Below are 13913 nucleotides of genomic sequence, written 5' to 3'. Positions count from 1 at the left end.
AATTTTACGCCTCACATCACTAGTCCTTTCTGTGGTTGAAAATCATTCTGAGGTCTGAGCGTACATTGTCCACAGGCTAGCTCTTCCCCTTCGGCCCCAGTGTTCCTGCTTCAAGCTACATAATAACTGGTGCAGGCGCAGGAAGGAGTAGCTGCAATGGTTGGAAGATCCTGTTAAGAATCCTTTTTACCAATAGGCACAGGACCCAGCAAGAAAGTTTAATAAGATTTGAAAGCACAATGGTAACTTCTCCCAGGCGGCCTCTAAAACAGATTTTCAACACTACAGTTTATCACTGAAAATAATGTAAGCTAATTAGTGTCACTGGATATCACTGCAGTATTAATTTCTATAACTTATACTTGCATAAGATAGTAAGCTGATGATACATAATAGTGTAACAGCAAAACACAGAAACAAGATTAAAAGCCTACGTAAAAGCAATTGTAGGAGTGGGGAGGCAATTTTCATTAAATATCAGCATGGAAACTGTTGGGATGGTAAGATAAATAATTGCAATTATAATAAAGCATTATAATGTGTTTTCCCTTCACCTTTGCTTGATTACATTATGGCCTGGTTATCACAAACAACGGATAAGGTGGCAAACCTGTGGCTGGACTGCACTGCTCCAAATTTCAGGTGGGATGTACATAATTTAATCCTGCTCCATTCAAAATGCACATCCTCTCGCTCAGCCATCTCCCTTACATGCCAGTTTTTCATGTGTTGGTATGCCTTCCTCCACCCCAAAAAGGGTAGCATTCCATCATGAGAATTCCCAAATTCAGTATAAAGTAGTACAATCCAGACAGATGCTTACTATCTCATCCATGGCTTATCAGAATTATTTTTGTTTTAAATTATACATGGTTGTTTCTAACAGACACCATGTATTTTTGTGAACCACTACACAGTGCAACATTTTCTATTACTACTTCACAGGATAGCATGCTTTTTCAAAAGATTCAAATTCGTTCCATCCAGAAGATTCTCTCTTCCAAAATATTATTCAATTAATCATCCTTTAAAAATGCATACTCCCCACTGCTGAATGGGATTTGGATCTGGGGTAACTTTACACTGGCTTAGTTTACACTGGTTTGCTTTATTCTGGCTTCTTATACATAGGATTTGGTCTTTTAGAAGCAAGGAGTCAGAAGTGAACATAAGACAAGCACTTTTCAGTACTTTTCTCAAAACCACAGTTAATGAGAATGTTAAATTGTTCTATTTATTCTATCTTCCTTCTTAAATGAAATAACACAATTGAAATGGAAGAGTGCAACTCCATTTAATTCCATTTTTAAACAAGTAGACTATATCGCAGGAGCAAGTTTTCAGTTCCCCAAAGATATACCTGTTTTACTAGATAAAAAAATTAAACTAATCAAACCTTTATAACACTACAGTTGTACCTTGGATCTCAAATGCCTTGGCTCCCAAACAAATCGGCTCCCGAACGAACCCAGAAGTGACTGTTCCAGTTTCCAAATGATTTTCGGAAGCCGAACATCTGGTGCGACTTCCGCAGCTTCCAATTGGCTGGAAGACGCTCCTGCAGCTAATCGGAAGCTGCGCCTTGGTTTTTGAAGGGTTCTGGGAGTTGAACGGACCCCCAGAATGCATTCTGCTCGAGAACCAAGGTACGACTGCACATTAATGCAGAAGTTATTGCAGTAATGGTTGCCATTAATTTGATTCTGAATTGATTTTAGAATGTATTTTAATTAATTGACTGTGTGATTTTATGTACACTGTGCTATTTTTACTTGTTAGCTGCTCTGAGCCCAGCTTTGGCTGGGGAGGGCAGGATATAAATAAAATTATTATTATTATTATCATCATCATCATCATCATCATCATCATCATCATCATCCTTGCTGTGCCTCTGGTCTCTTTGGACTTCCTCACATCCTCTTCCAGCTCCAGGGAGGGACCCCTCATGAGCCACAAGGATTCTTCAGCTCTTTCCCTCAATTTCCTGGCATGATCCTATTTATTTATTTATTTTCTCATGCCATGCTTATATGCAGTTGATTGCAAATCGGTAACCCGTAAGTGGGGAAATGCCTGTACTTGGAATTGGTTCTGGGAACAGCTTAGAGCTCAGTATAGTTGCTTCAATAAGATAGTTGTTACCTCTATGCAGTCCCTATTTAACAGCTGGGCCAGTTGTAGTTTATGAACACTTTTCATAGGCAACCAATTATGGTGTGTATTACAGTAACCCAGTCTCAGATTCGCAGTCTCCAGAATTGGAGATAGTTACCCACCAGCCTCTGGGTTACAGTTAGGAACTCCTGAACATAACTGACATTTGGGGATTAAAGGTCAAAACTGGGTCCAGCATAACTCTGAAATAATAAACCTGCATTTTCATGCTACCCAATATAATGCAGATTGAACGCCAATCTCTAGATCAGCCCTACATACAAAAAATTCATCTAGATTAAACCCACATGCAGTCTACTATCTCCTCCAGGTACCAGTTTAAGACCTCAACTATCTCTAGAGTAAGAAAGAAAAGAGAAATAGGGTGTCATCTGCATATTGATGGCACTGAATGCCAAATGTCCAGATTAACTAGTACCATATTGGCCTGAATATAAGCCACACCTGAATATAAGGCGCACCTTTAAATTCAAGAAAACAAAACAAGACAATATCCGAATATAAGCCGCTTCCTTAAAATTCCGCAGGTACTCACACCCATTCTGTTTTACCGTATGTCTGTTTTAGCAGCGATATCGTAAAATCCAATTTCTGTGAGGTCGTGAATTTAAGCTGCACTTGGGGGGAAAGTGAGGCTTATATTCAGGCCAATACGGTAACTGGTTTTGTATAGACATTAAATAATAAGGAGAGCAAGATGGAAGTTTGCAGGAATCCATAGAACAATGGCTAAGATATCAAACAGCCCTCCAGCAACACCTTCTGAGAACACACCTCCAGAAAGGACCTGTACCAGCATAACACTGTGCGCCACTGAATCCATCTGCAAGGGTACTATGGTCAATGCAATACCCTGTAGCTGAGAGGACCAGCGAAACCAGCAAGGATGCATTGTTCCAGTCCAGTTCTCAGGATAAATACAGTACTAGGACAACCAAGAATTGATGCTTTTGAATTATGGTGCTGGAGGAGACTCTTGAGAGTCCCATGGACTGCAAGAAGATCAAACCTCTCCATTCTGAAGGAAATCAGCCCTGAGTGCTCACTGGAAGGACAGATCCTGAAGCTGAGGCTCCAAGTCTTTGGCCATCTCATGAGAAGAGAAGACTCCCTGGAAAAGACCCTGATGTTGGGGAAGATGGAGGGCACAAGGAGAAGGGGACGACAGAGGACAAGATGGTTGGACAGTGTTCTCGAAGCTACAAACATGAGTCCGACCAAACTGCGGGAGGCAGTGGAAGATAGGAGTGCCTGGCGTGCTCTGGTCCATGGGGTCACGAAGAGTCAGACACGTCTAAACGACTAAACAACAACAACAACAACAGGACAACCAAAACTATTCCTACCCTGAAACTGAGCCCAAGACCACATAGGCTGGTCCATACTTCTCCTGCTCCTGTTGAGCTATGCCATCAAAACTCCCCCTTCTTGTGCTGCTTCCAGTTCCCACGCAACTGGTTGGTTTTAGCTGTATATAATATCAGGGCCGTCTTAAGAATATCCGGACCATCTTAAGCATATCCCAGACTTGTCTACCTTCTTTTAGGGCTGGAGGAGGCGGGCAGCGGCTGGAGGGCGGCTTCTCCGGCAGGGAAGAGGCAGAGGCTGGACATGGCGCCTCCCGGCTCAGCTGGCCGCTTTGTGCCGCAGCACACCGAGCAAGTAAGCCTGAGATGAGCGAGCGAGGGCATGTACGCCGCTCCCACCGAGCGTTGGCTCAGTTTTTTCCTTTTTAGCCTTCTGGCGCCACGCAGAATTTGGCACCTGCGGGCTAAAAGGGAAAAAACCGAGCCAACACTTGGCGGGAGCGATGCACACACCTTCGCTCACTCAGCTCACTTGTTCAGTGTTCCCTGGACTCTCGCCTGGTGCCCTCCAGAACTTGGAGCCCGGCACCCCATGCCACTAGCCTCTATGGGTAGGACGGGCCTGTATAATATAATGTAATGTAGATGGAAACAGTTCTCAAAGTCCTGGCATGCCATTCTATGGATGCAATTCTATGGATGCTAATCAAAAGGAGGAGGTCTTATGTAGCCTGGCAACTGCCACTTCAGCAGGTCTTGCAATTTAACTTGAAGAAGTGAAATAACATTGGTGATGGAGACATGTGCAGGCTGTAGTTCCTTGGCTAATGGAGCATAGTCAGTTTTGCCATATTTACTAATCAACAGTGATTGGGGGAAGACTTGAGTGCAGCCATCCTCATCCAGGAAAAACAGCAGGTTCCTTCAGTAGTCTTTTGCATGTGTGTGAACCAGCCACAATAATTTTCAAGGAAGATCCTTGCAAGCTGCCGGGCTGTTCCAGCAAAACCACTTTCCTGCACATCACGGAGATTTAAAGCCAATGCAAATTGGCAGGTGCAGAAAGTCAAGGTAACCAGTCCACTAACTGAATACATTTAGAAGTGCAGGCATTGGCTCCCCTTCCCCCTTTAACAGGGAAACAAAAGGTGTGCTGAGAATTCCTTTCCTCCTGTGCTGCAGTTGTGTGTGGGATTGTTACATGTCACGTGTCCGTTTACATTCTAGTACTGATTATTGGAGTCTTGTGAATGGAAAGGGAGATACGCTCTTTCCGCTCTGTATAGCTTTTGCTTTTGCAGCTCTCTCTCCGAGGAGGAGAGACAGAGGAGCCATGTTTTCTTTGTTCTGTTACGTTTGATTTTGTTGCTGTTTAGTCGTTTAGTCGTGTCCGACTCTTCATGACCCCATGGACCAGAGCACGCCAGGCACTCCTGTCTTCCACTACCTCCAGCAGTTTGGTCAGACTCATGCTGGTAGCTTCAAGAACACTGTCCAACCATCTCGTCCTCTGTCATCCCCTTCTCCTTGTGCCCTCCATCTTTCCCAGCATCAGGGTCTTTTCCAGGGAGTCTTCTCTTCTCATGAGGTGGCAAAAGTATTGGAGCCTCAGCTTCACGATCTGTCCTTCCAGTGAGCACTCAGGGCTGATTTAATTTGCAATACATTAAGCTTAGATGTTACTCCTCAAGGCTGAGCTTCTGTTTTGAACTCTGCTTGTCGTGTGCTCATGTCCTTGGATATGGGCCACATCAGCGTGATGGGAGACAAGAGTGATGAATCCCGGGTGACACTGAGTTGTGGGGAGGCATCACGCCTTGGCGTTATCATCCAACAAGGTGATAGGAGAACCAATATAACCCTGTCTATTCATTTGACATCCCTACTGCAAATATTTATTAGTACTAGATGTAGAAACTGATGGCATTATATATGTTTTCTTGTAGGTTAATGATTGCTATCGGGGGTGTGTGTGCTGTTTTTATTATATATCGACAATAATGTTGCAAGAAAATATTTTTGTAGCAGTTTTGGGATCTTGAGGAATTAAGGATTAAAATTTTAGCACATCTTGATCTTCTAAAGATCCACAAAGCTAGAAACAAGCTTGCATATTGTTATACCTATTATATTAAAAGACTAGAGTACATGCAATTGTTCCCTTCCACATCAGTTTTAATTATCTGATTCTCAGCTGATTTTGGCTGTGATACATAAGCCACAACCTGGAGTACCAGGTGTGATTCTGCCACAATCCCAGCAACCCACAGGGAATAAGGCAAAAACCACCTTCAAGTTTATGATTTGAGATTTATTTATTTGTTATTTAGAATTGGCTCTGCTTCTCCAAAGGGAGGCCAGAGTAGGTTACAACAAGAACTACTGTACATATGGATTTGTTTATTTATTTTATACATTAATTTCTATACCACTAAATTGGGTTTTTTTGTCAAAGCAGTGTATATTAATAATAAAAAATCAAAACTAAAAACTCAAAACAATATAAATCAGAAGAACATAAAAGGGTCATGTGACAGTATATTATTATAATTACAATTATTTTTATTATTCATTAAAATTAAAGAGAAACAACTAAAAGTATAGAGGAGGCAAACAATAATTTTAAAATATTAAACATTAATGGAGGTAAAATATATAAGGGTAAGCTTGTGTAAATAAACATTTTAGGTTGTTGTCTAAAACTGAACACAGTGGATGCTTTTCTAACACAAGGAGGCAATGGGTGGTGCAATATAGGTGCTGCTGCATTATAGAATCATAGGATTGTAGAGTTGGAAGGGACCCCAATGGTCATCTAGTCCTACCCCATGCAATGCAGGAATTAAATTATTCATTCCTTGTGGCCAACTGGCCACCATATGGATGTCGTATGGGACAGTGAGCAATGCTTCTAAGCATAGCTAAAACAATTTAAACATAATTTCAACCACACTAAAAGGCAATAGTGCAAAGCCTTCCTTCAAAGCCTCCCAAGGCCTAGATGTATAAAAAGCTTTTAGAAGGAGCTAAAGAGAAAGACTGCCTGATTTCCCCTGGGAGGTCCATGAGAAGGGTGCAGCCACCAAGAATACCCTGTCTTGAGTCCAGGGCCAGCCCCAGACTTTTTGGCATCTGAGGCGATTCACAAAATGACACCCCTCTTCCCGCCAGGGAAGAAGGGGTGAGTGAATAACTATATCAAGAAGGAGGGTGGGAGGAATGAAAGATCTGTGGCCCCTGTGGATCCTGCCACCCAAGGCAGTAGCCTCACCTTGCCTCATGAATGGGCCAGCCCTGCGTTGGTCCTTGTTCTCCATTATTATTATTATTATTATTATTATTATTATTATTATTATTCCTAAATCTTTCTTTCATCTATGAGTTCACTGCTTCATCTCTTTATTGTTTACAGTTTGTTAACAGTTCCTCCTCCCCTGCTTTCTCTTTGCTTTTCAAACAGATGGCAAGAGTAAGTGTTGTACATTTTTTAATGTAATTGAAAATTCAGCACATCACCATATAGCCACATCAGCAGGAGTATGGGACGCGGCTTTGATCCTATCTAAACTGTTATTCTAGAGAGCCTGTATTGCTGCACGGAAGATGAGCTGCGACGTTCAAGGAGTACATTACACCTGCCTAGCTTAGGTGAACACAACTGACACAACCTTTTCAGACCAGCTCTGCAGTCCACATCTACCAGCCTGACAGTATCTCTTAGATCACAGTAATGAAAATGACTGATCAATTAACCAACCTGTGATTTAAACAGCATCAAATGCTACAAATTAATAGTGAAGAAGTCATGGATGATCTAAAGTTACATTAATGCTACTTACGCTCGCTGTCATCTAAAATATAGCGTAACTGTCAAAAGTTCTGCGCAGGGAGCATTAAACATGAAACTAATGCCATCCCCCTTTAATGGCTGTAGCTGGGGATGAAGAGATTTTCTCAGATCTCAAATTCAGGTGTCTCCTTGAATTCATGCTGAGAGCAGAAACATGCATTGCTTCTCTTGATATCCTGGTCCTCATTCCCATTTATTTTGCAGTGATATGAGGGATATCTTACATGTATGGATGACTCAGTACAGCATATATAAGAACTTTATTTTCACATCACACATGGTGGTTTTCAGTTGAGGGCATCCGTACATTCAGTTCACTTTCATCAAAAGTACAGAGCAATCTAGAGCTGTATATGAATGCAAGTGAGAGCCACCCCCTTGAGATTTCATGGTGTTTCCCTATTTCTTAAACAAAATCTGCCTATAGAGGAACCTTCTCTTCTCTCTAACGTGTGAGATTTTGGAACAGGTGACTCCTTTGAACATGTGCAGCAAGGGAAGGCGCTTACAAGTTTGGAATGTCTAACTTTTTTTTTTTTTAAAGTATCGCTTCCAAGTCCACAGCGTTTATTTGAATTGTTGAAGGTATAAGGCAATTAGGCATCTGCAGGAGCTAATTTTTCACCCTGCAACCCTTTTTCAAAGAAGAACCACTTCTCAGTTCCAGACCTTTAAAAAAAATAACACATGCAATACAATCTCAAGAAAGTCACACAGAGAGAGATAGAGAATATTCCAAAGTCCCTGGAAAAAAACTACCATTTAGTTTCAATCGGGGGGACGGGGTGAGGAAGGAATGCATATTTTCACACATTTTCCTGCCTATTTGAGTGATAGGCACTTTACTAACTTATAGTCATTTTCCATTTTCCATTTCAGGGAGACCATTCAGTGTCTCATAATGCTGGAGCCCACTAGTGAAACTCAGAGGACGGTTCTGCAGCTACCCTATTTTGATCTCTCTTGGTGCAAAACCATTCACGTTTTCCAACATGACTACTACCTGAAGCTAAAAGTACGGTATTTCACATTAAACAGTTGAATCTCCTGTGCTTCTGCTGTATAGCACTCACCTTAAAACACACACACACACACAAACACACACACACACGTGCAATGTAGCAGCACAAAATTCAGAGCTTTCGCATATTGCACAGAAGTGAGTTAGTTTCTTCTAAGTGGCTGCCTTTCCAGAAGGACTGACCTGGAGCAATGCATTCCATCCAGCTGAGTACCACAATAATGCACACGCTCCCAGGACTCAGCTCAAGGGATGGTTCTGCGTCATGCCACTAACCACAGCTGTCAGCAAATACATTAACGGCAAGGAAGGAAGGGTATGGGGTGAAGAAAAATCATTAATGACATGCGGCATGACCCCAAGACAAGTCTCTGTGGCTGCACACATTTGCAGATCTAATTTGTGGGCTCTTGAGTCAGATAAGGCAAGCAAGCCAGATGCAGGGGGGGGAAAAGATATAAGAACAACAAATATATTTGTCAGGCTATCTCAGTTTGTGTATGGCTTTAGAGGCCTAGATCCTTTACTGATTTTTATTTGATGTTTTTAATATAATTTTAAATATTATTCTTATTTATTAATTCTTCTGTTTATTTACTTGTTTGTTTATTTGTGAACTCTCTAGAGCACCTCCATTTAGGAGCGGAAAGCTAAGGTATAAACTAAGGTATGAACCTTAGTGACAGGGCTGGCACTAGGTTTCAGGGGGCAGGCGCAAAACATGAAGCCCAGGCCACAACTGCGCAGTATTTTTCTTCTTCTGATCACTCACCACTCATATATACAGTCACATGGGAGACCGAGATTCCAGTTCCAGTTTGCGCCTTCATGCATTCTTTGAATCCTGACAGAGAGCAAATAACATGGAAAAGCAAATAACTAAAAAAATCTCAGAAAATAAAAGAGAAAAATGCAAGTTCCAGGAAAGCCTGTTTGGGGAGAGCACTCCATATCTGGGGTGCCACCACTGAAAAGGGCTTCTCTCCAGTGACCAAGGGCCTCACCTCATAAGAACAGAAGAAGCAGCTGCTGGATCAGGCCAATCAGTTCCAGCATCCTGTTCTCACAGGGGCCAAACTGAGGTTTGTGGGAAACCCCAAGCAGGATTTGAGCACAAGAAGACTGTCCCATCCTGTGCCTTCCAATAGCTGGCACTTCAGCTAGGTCGTTTGGCAAACTTCTGGAGAAGGGCATTTGGTTCCAGTCTTAAGGACTGGGCACATATACTGTACACAGAAGGAGGCAATCCTTCCCAAAGTCTGACCTTAAGCTGTTTTAAGCTGTAAAGGTTAATACCAGAAATTTGAACAGGGCCCATCGAGGAACTGAAAGTCGGTGCAGATAACTACTGGTACAATCTATAATATCTAGCAGCTCCCAAGAATATTCCTACTGCCTTACTTTGGATCTGCTGCAGTTTTTGAACCATTTTAAAGGGCAGCCTCACTTACCTATTTTTAAGAGAAATGCTTTTACAAAAAGTAGACCAGGATCACCCCGCATGTATTGCCCTGCTCCTTGATGGCACCTGAGCAGCTAAGCCAATGGCAGCCAGAGGGACAAGGACAACTTTGCTTGCTCATCTGCACTGAGGCTCAGGAGAGCTGCCACTTGCTGGGTAACCACACAAGGCTGATTGTCTGCTTATATACTAGTACAGTCATACCTCGGGTTACGAACGCTGCAGGTTGCGTGTTTTCGGGTTGCGGACCGCACCAAACCCAGAAGTACCCGAATGGGTTACTTCTGGGTTTCAGCGCTCGTGCATGCGCAGAAGCGCAAAATGACATCATGTGCATGCGCAGACGCGCCGAATCACGTCATGCGCATGTGCAGACCCAGCACTTCAGGCTATGAACGCTGCGGGTTGCGAACCTGCCTCCTGCACAGATCACGTTCACAACCGGAGGTATGGCTTATACAATAATCATAACACTTATTAGTAGTAGAGTTTTCAGAGTTAACTGGTACAGATTAACTATCCTAACTGAGATGTTTACTTGGGAAATACCCATCGTTGCACAACCTGAGAGAAAAAATCAAGAACAATAGGGAGCCTTGGCAACCAATCCAAAACAAACCTATTTATGAAATATGTGCATTTATTGGAACTTGACTTCAAATGACCTTAAAGTGTGCTACTTACAGAAGCATTTATGATGTGTCTTGGAATGAATAACTGAAGTCTAAAAGAGCACTAAGATCCTAAATTACGTATTTTGAGGACTCCTAAATCTAACTCACTGCACTTTTTTATAGCTCTCCACTTTATATCCTCAGAGATTTAGTGAACTATGCGCTGCAACTAGTCTAGTCTAAAATTACAACCCTTGCATATACATATTTTAAGCAGCATCTTTTATAGGGAGTCACATATATACTTTTTTTTAAAAAAAGAAATCAATAGATGAACTTGCTAAAACTGGATTAAACCATAAACCTAAATATGAGAGGTGAGAGGAAGATGGAAAGAGGCATAGAGAGGCAAACTGTTGGATAACTTATAAAAATTAATGGCAGGGCCCATTGCGGAGCTGCTGCATTTTCTAATTTCTGGGAATAGCTGAGAGGTTTTGTCAGCTGGCAGCAATTCCAGCAGAAGGATGTTGCAGAAAAGTCTAATCTGCTGTTCTTTCCAGTAAGAATTGAACAGCCAGGGGACTTCTTTAACAGCAGTGACACAATGGTGTCAAGTGTGACGGTTAACAGCGCTACCACAACAACTATGGCTATTAAGAAAGGGAATTGCAATGGCAGAAGCTGAGTCAGAGTTCACAAGGAAGAAATCAGATTCTTGGGCCTCACTGCTCAAGCAATTCCCAACAACGCTGGTCATTTAAAGGAATACCCAACTGCAACCTACAACATGTGACTATGAAAAGCCAGTCCATGGCTACACATATACACAGAGCAAGAGATATGTCATTTTAGTTACTTGTAGCCCACCCTTCTGCTACACTTAGGCCAGAGCAGAATACAGAAACAGAAAATACAACCAGTCACACCAAATGATGCAGTAAAATGGAACAATATCATGACACCATCAAAGAGGCATCCAAAACCAGCAGAATAGGCTAAGGCAATCACCAGTTAAAATGTTAAAATGCTCGGTCAAATAAATACGTCTTGACCTGGTGCCAGAATGATTGCAATGTTGGTATTAGCCGTACTCCTGTGGGGAGGGCATTTCACAAACAAATTATAATTCACTGGTAATACATGTACAAGCAATGAGAAATCACCAGGTGTTTGGGGTGATCCCAGAGTAAAGTTTATGACTGACACCACAGAGGGGAACTCAGTAAAAGTGGTTTTCTCATATTTTACACTAGATACTATAAAGTGCAGTGAAGAAATTTCATGCCAGAGAAGCTTGGCTATTATTTCTGACAATGCATTTCGCTGCCTTCCATCACTGGACTTTAGATTTTTCTCTCAATGCAATAAATGGCTATTAGCCTTGAGAGCTACATGTTCATAGCTGGTGTATCCATTGCCAAAGGACAGACAGTGTTGCCTCACTGGAAGCATCTAGCTGGTCACCCATGGAAACAGGATGTAGAGCTAGATAGATCTTTGGCATGATCCATCAGGGCAAGTTGGGTGCTAGGAAAACAGAGCAAACTGCCTTATGCCTTTGCAGGCCAATGGCCCATCAGCCTCAGCATTGTCTGCACTAACTAGAATGGCTCTCTGGAGTCTTTTGCAGTCCCACACAGAGACACTGGGGATTGAACCTGGGACCTTCTGCATGCAAAGCAAGTGCTCCATCACTACATTATGGCCCTACCTGGCAATGTTCTGGTGTTGTGTGAGGCATAGTAGCAGACAGCAAATATAGGATAGTTCTCCCAAAACTGAATCATGGCATGAAGAGCCCTCCCACCAACAGGCAGGGGCAGAGGAAGGGGGTGCAGTGGGGGCGGGTCACCCCAGGTGTCACCACTGAGGGGGATGACAAAATGCTGGGCGGCACACACTGGGGGGGGGCAGAGGAAGGGGGTGCAGTGGGGGCGGGTCACCCCAGGTGTCACCACTGAGGGGGATGACAAAATGCTGGGCGGCACACACTGGGGGGGGGGGCTGCAGCGCGCCTGAGCCACGTGTCTCTCCTGAGAGTGACATAGTGGCTTGGGCCCCAAACGGTCCGCCTGCTGCCTCCCCCTCAGCTGTAGGGTAGCTGAGGGGGAGGAGGCAGGCAGACATCTCGGAGGCCCCGCAGAGCGTCCGGCTCCAGCTTGCCCTGCCCCATGGGTGGCTGGCCCTGCCCTGGGTGCCCTGGGTCCAGGCGCCCGTTCGGCTTGCTCCACCGCTGCCCACAGTTCGCACACAGTCTGAGTGTGCCAGCTATTCATGGATGGGAGCGGCCCTCACAAAATCAGTCCATGACAAAAATGGAGGTCCACTTTAAATAGTATGTGCATGTTGAAGAAGGGACCATAAGCCCAAGATTTACAGTCCTATCTCACTATACACAGAACCTATACATATGTTTCGTTCCACCGGCAAGATATTGTCTGTGCTTGCCCCTTCATTTACCTCCTAATACTAGCACTTGCTTCAACTTCCAGTGCTGCCGCCAGTTTGTTCAAGAGAAATACACACAGAGGCCAATGTGCAATTCACTTATCTTTTCAAAAAGTTTATTAGCATCCTTGGTATGTAAGCACCAATAATAACATAACAAAGATAACTTATTTGTAAATAATTCTGCTATATGGAAAGAGAAAGCTGTTTGCATGTCGAGGTCCCCAGGGCCACCCCAATAACTCACACATCACACAAAATTTTTTGTTTAAGATTTTTGGCATAATTTTGGCCACAACTTTATGAAAATACAAATTTGTGAGTAGTTGCTTAGGCATTGGTTGCGACTATCTGCCCCCACCATGGGGGACAGACTGACATTCCACACGATGCGAAAGTCAGAATACAGGAATACACTTGAGGGTAACGACGAAGCAGGGAACCTGCCCTCACCCCAAATGCAACCAGGAGCTCATTGCTATGGCCCGAGCCCCCTTGACAGAGTGGACAAGCAATAGTTAGCCCCTGATTCCTTTAACGGAATCCCTTGCAGCAGCAGCAGCATTAGAGGGGCAGGCACTCAACCTACCAAGGGCAGGCACTCAACCACTGCCCCTCAACCAACCAAACCATAAACCAATGCCTAACCACAACCTTACAAATTGTGATGATTTGCTACGCAGTAGGCAAAAACCAAATGGCCCCAGCCAATCAGCCAGATGGACAAAATTCCTACCGGGCCCCCGCTCCAAAGCAGACGACCCCATGACAGGCATAGCAAGGTCAAAGCGAACAACCCTAATTCTAGGGAGGGGGGATGGGCAATCTGATGCACGGGCGAAAAGAGGAAGCCCTAGCCTCGTGCAAGGAGTTTTAGCATTTCTGGCTGTCAATCAACAAATGGCAACATTAACTTTGTCCCAACAAGGGAAGCCCCAATCGCATCAGTGGCCAACGATCAATTAGCCCGCCCCCAACTTTGGAGTGTCCTGGCGGCCCCCACCGCAACACGTGCTCTCCATGAAGGAGAACA

General features: G+C 43.6%; 1 protein-coding gene across 9 annotated transcripts in view; it reads right to left on the bottom strand.

Moving 5' to 3' along the window:
• The window catches only part of PCDH9 (protocadherin 9), a 776895-nt gene that overhangs the window by 109238 nt on the left and 653744 nt on the right, over positions 1-13913 (bottom strand). For 4 of the 9 annotated variants that reach the window (XM_081857987.1, XM_081857992.1, XM_081857990.1 and 1 more), the window contains one exon: positions 9126-9197. The exons of the other annotated variants lie outside the window; for them this stretch is intronic. In XM_081857987.1, the coding sequence (XP_081714113.1) occupies positions 9126-9197 (72 nt within the window). The remainder of the gene's footprint in view (positions 1-9125; positions 9198-13913) is intronic. 9 annotated transcript variants of the gene reach the window in all.

The sequence above is a fragment of the Podarcis erhardii genome (assembly GCF_964252035.2).
Source record: "Podarcis erhardii genome assembly, chromosome: 4".
Classification (NCBI taxonomy): Eukaryota; Metazoa; Chordata; class Lepidosauria; order Squamata; family Lacertidae; genus Podarcis; species Podarcis erhardii.
This window is presented reverse-complemented; position numbering and strand designations above follow the sequence as displayed.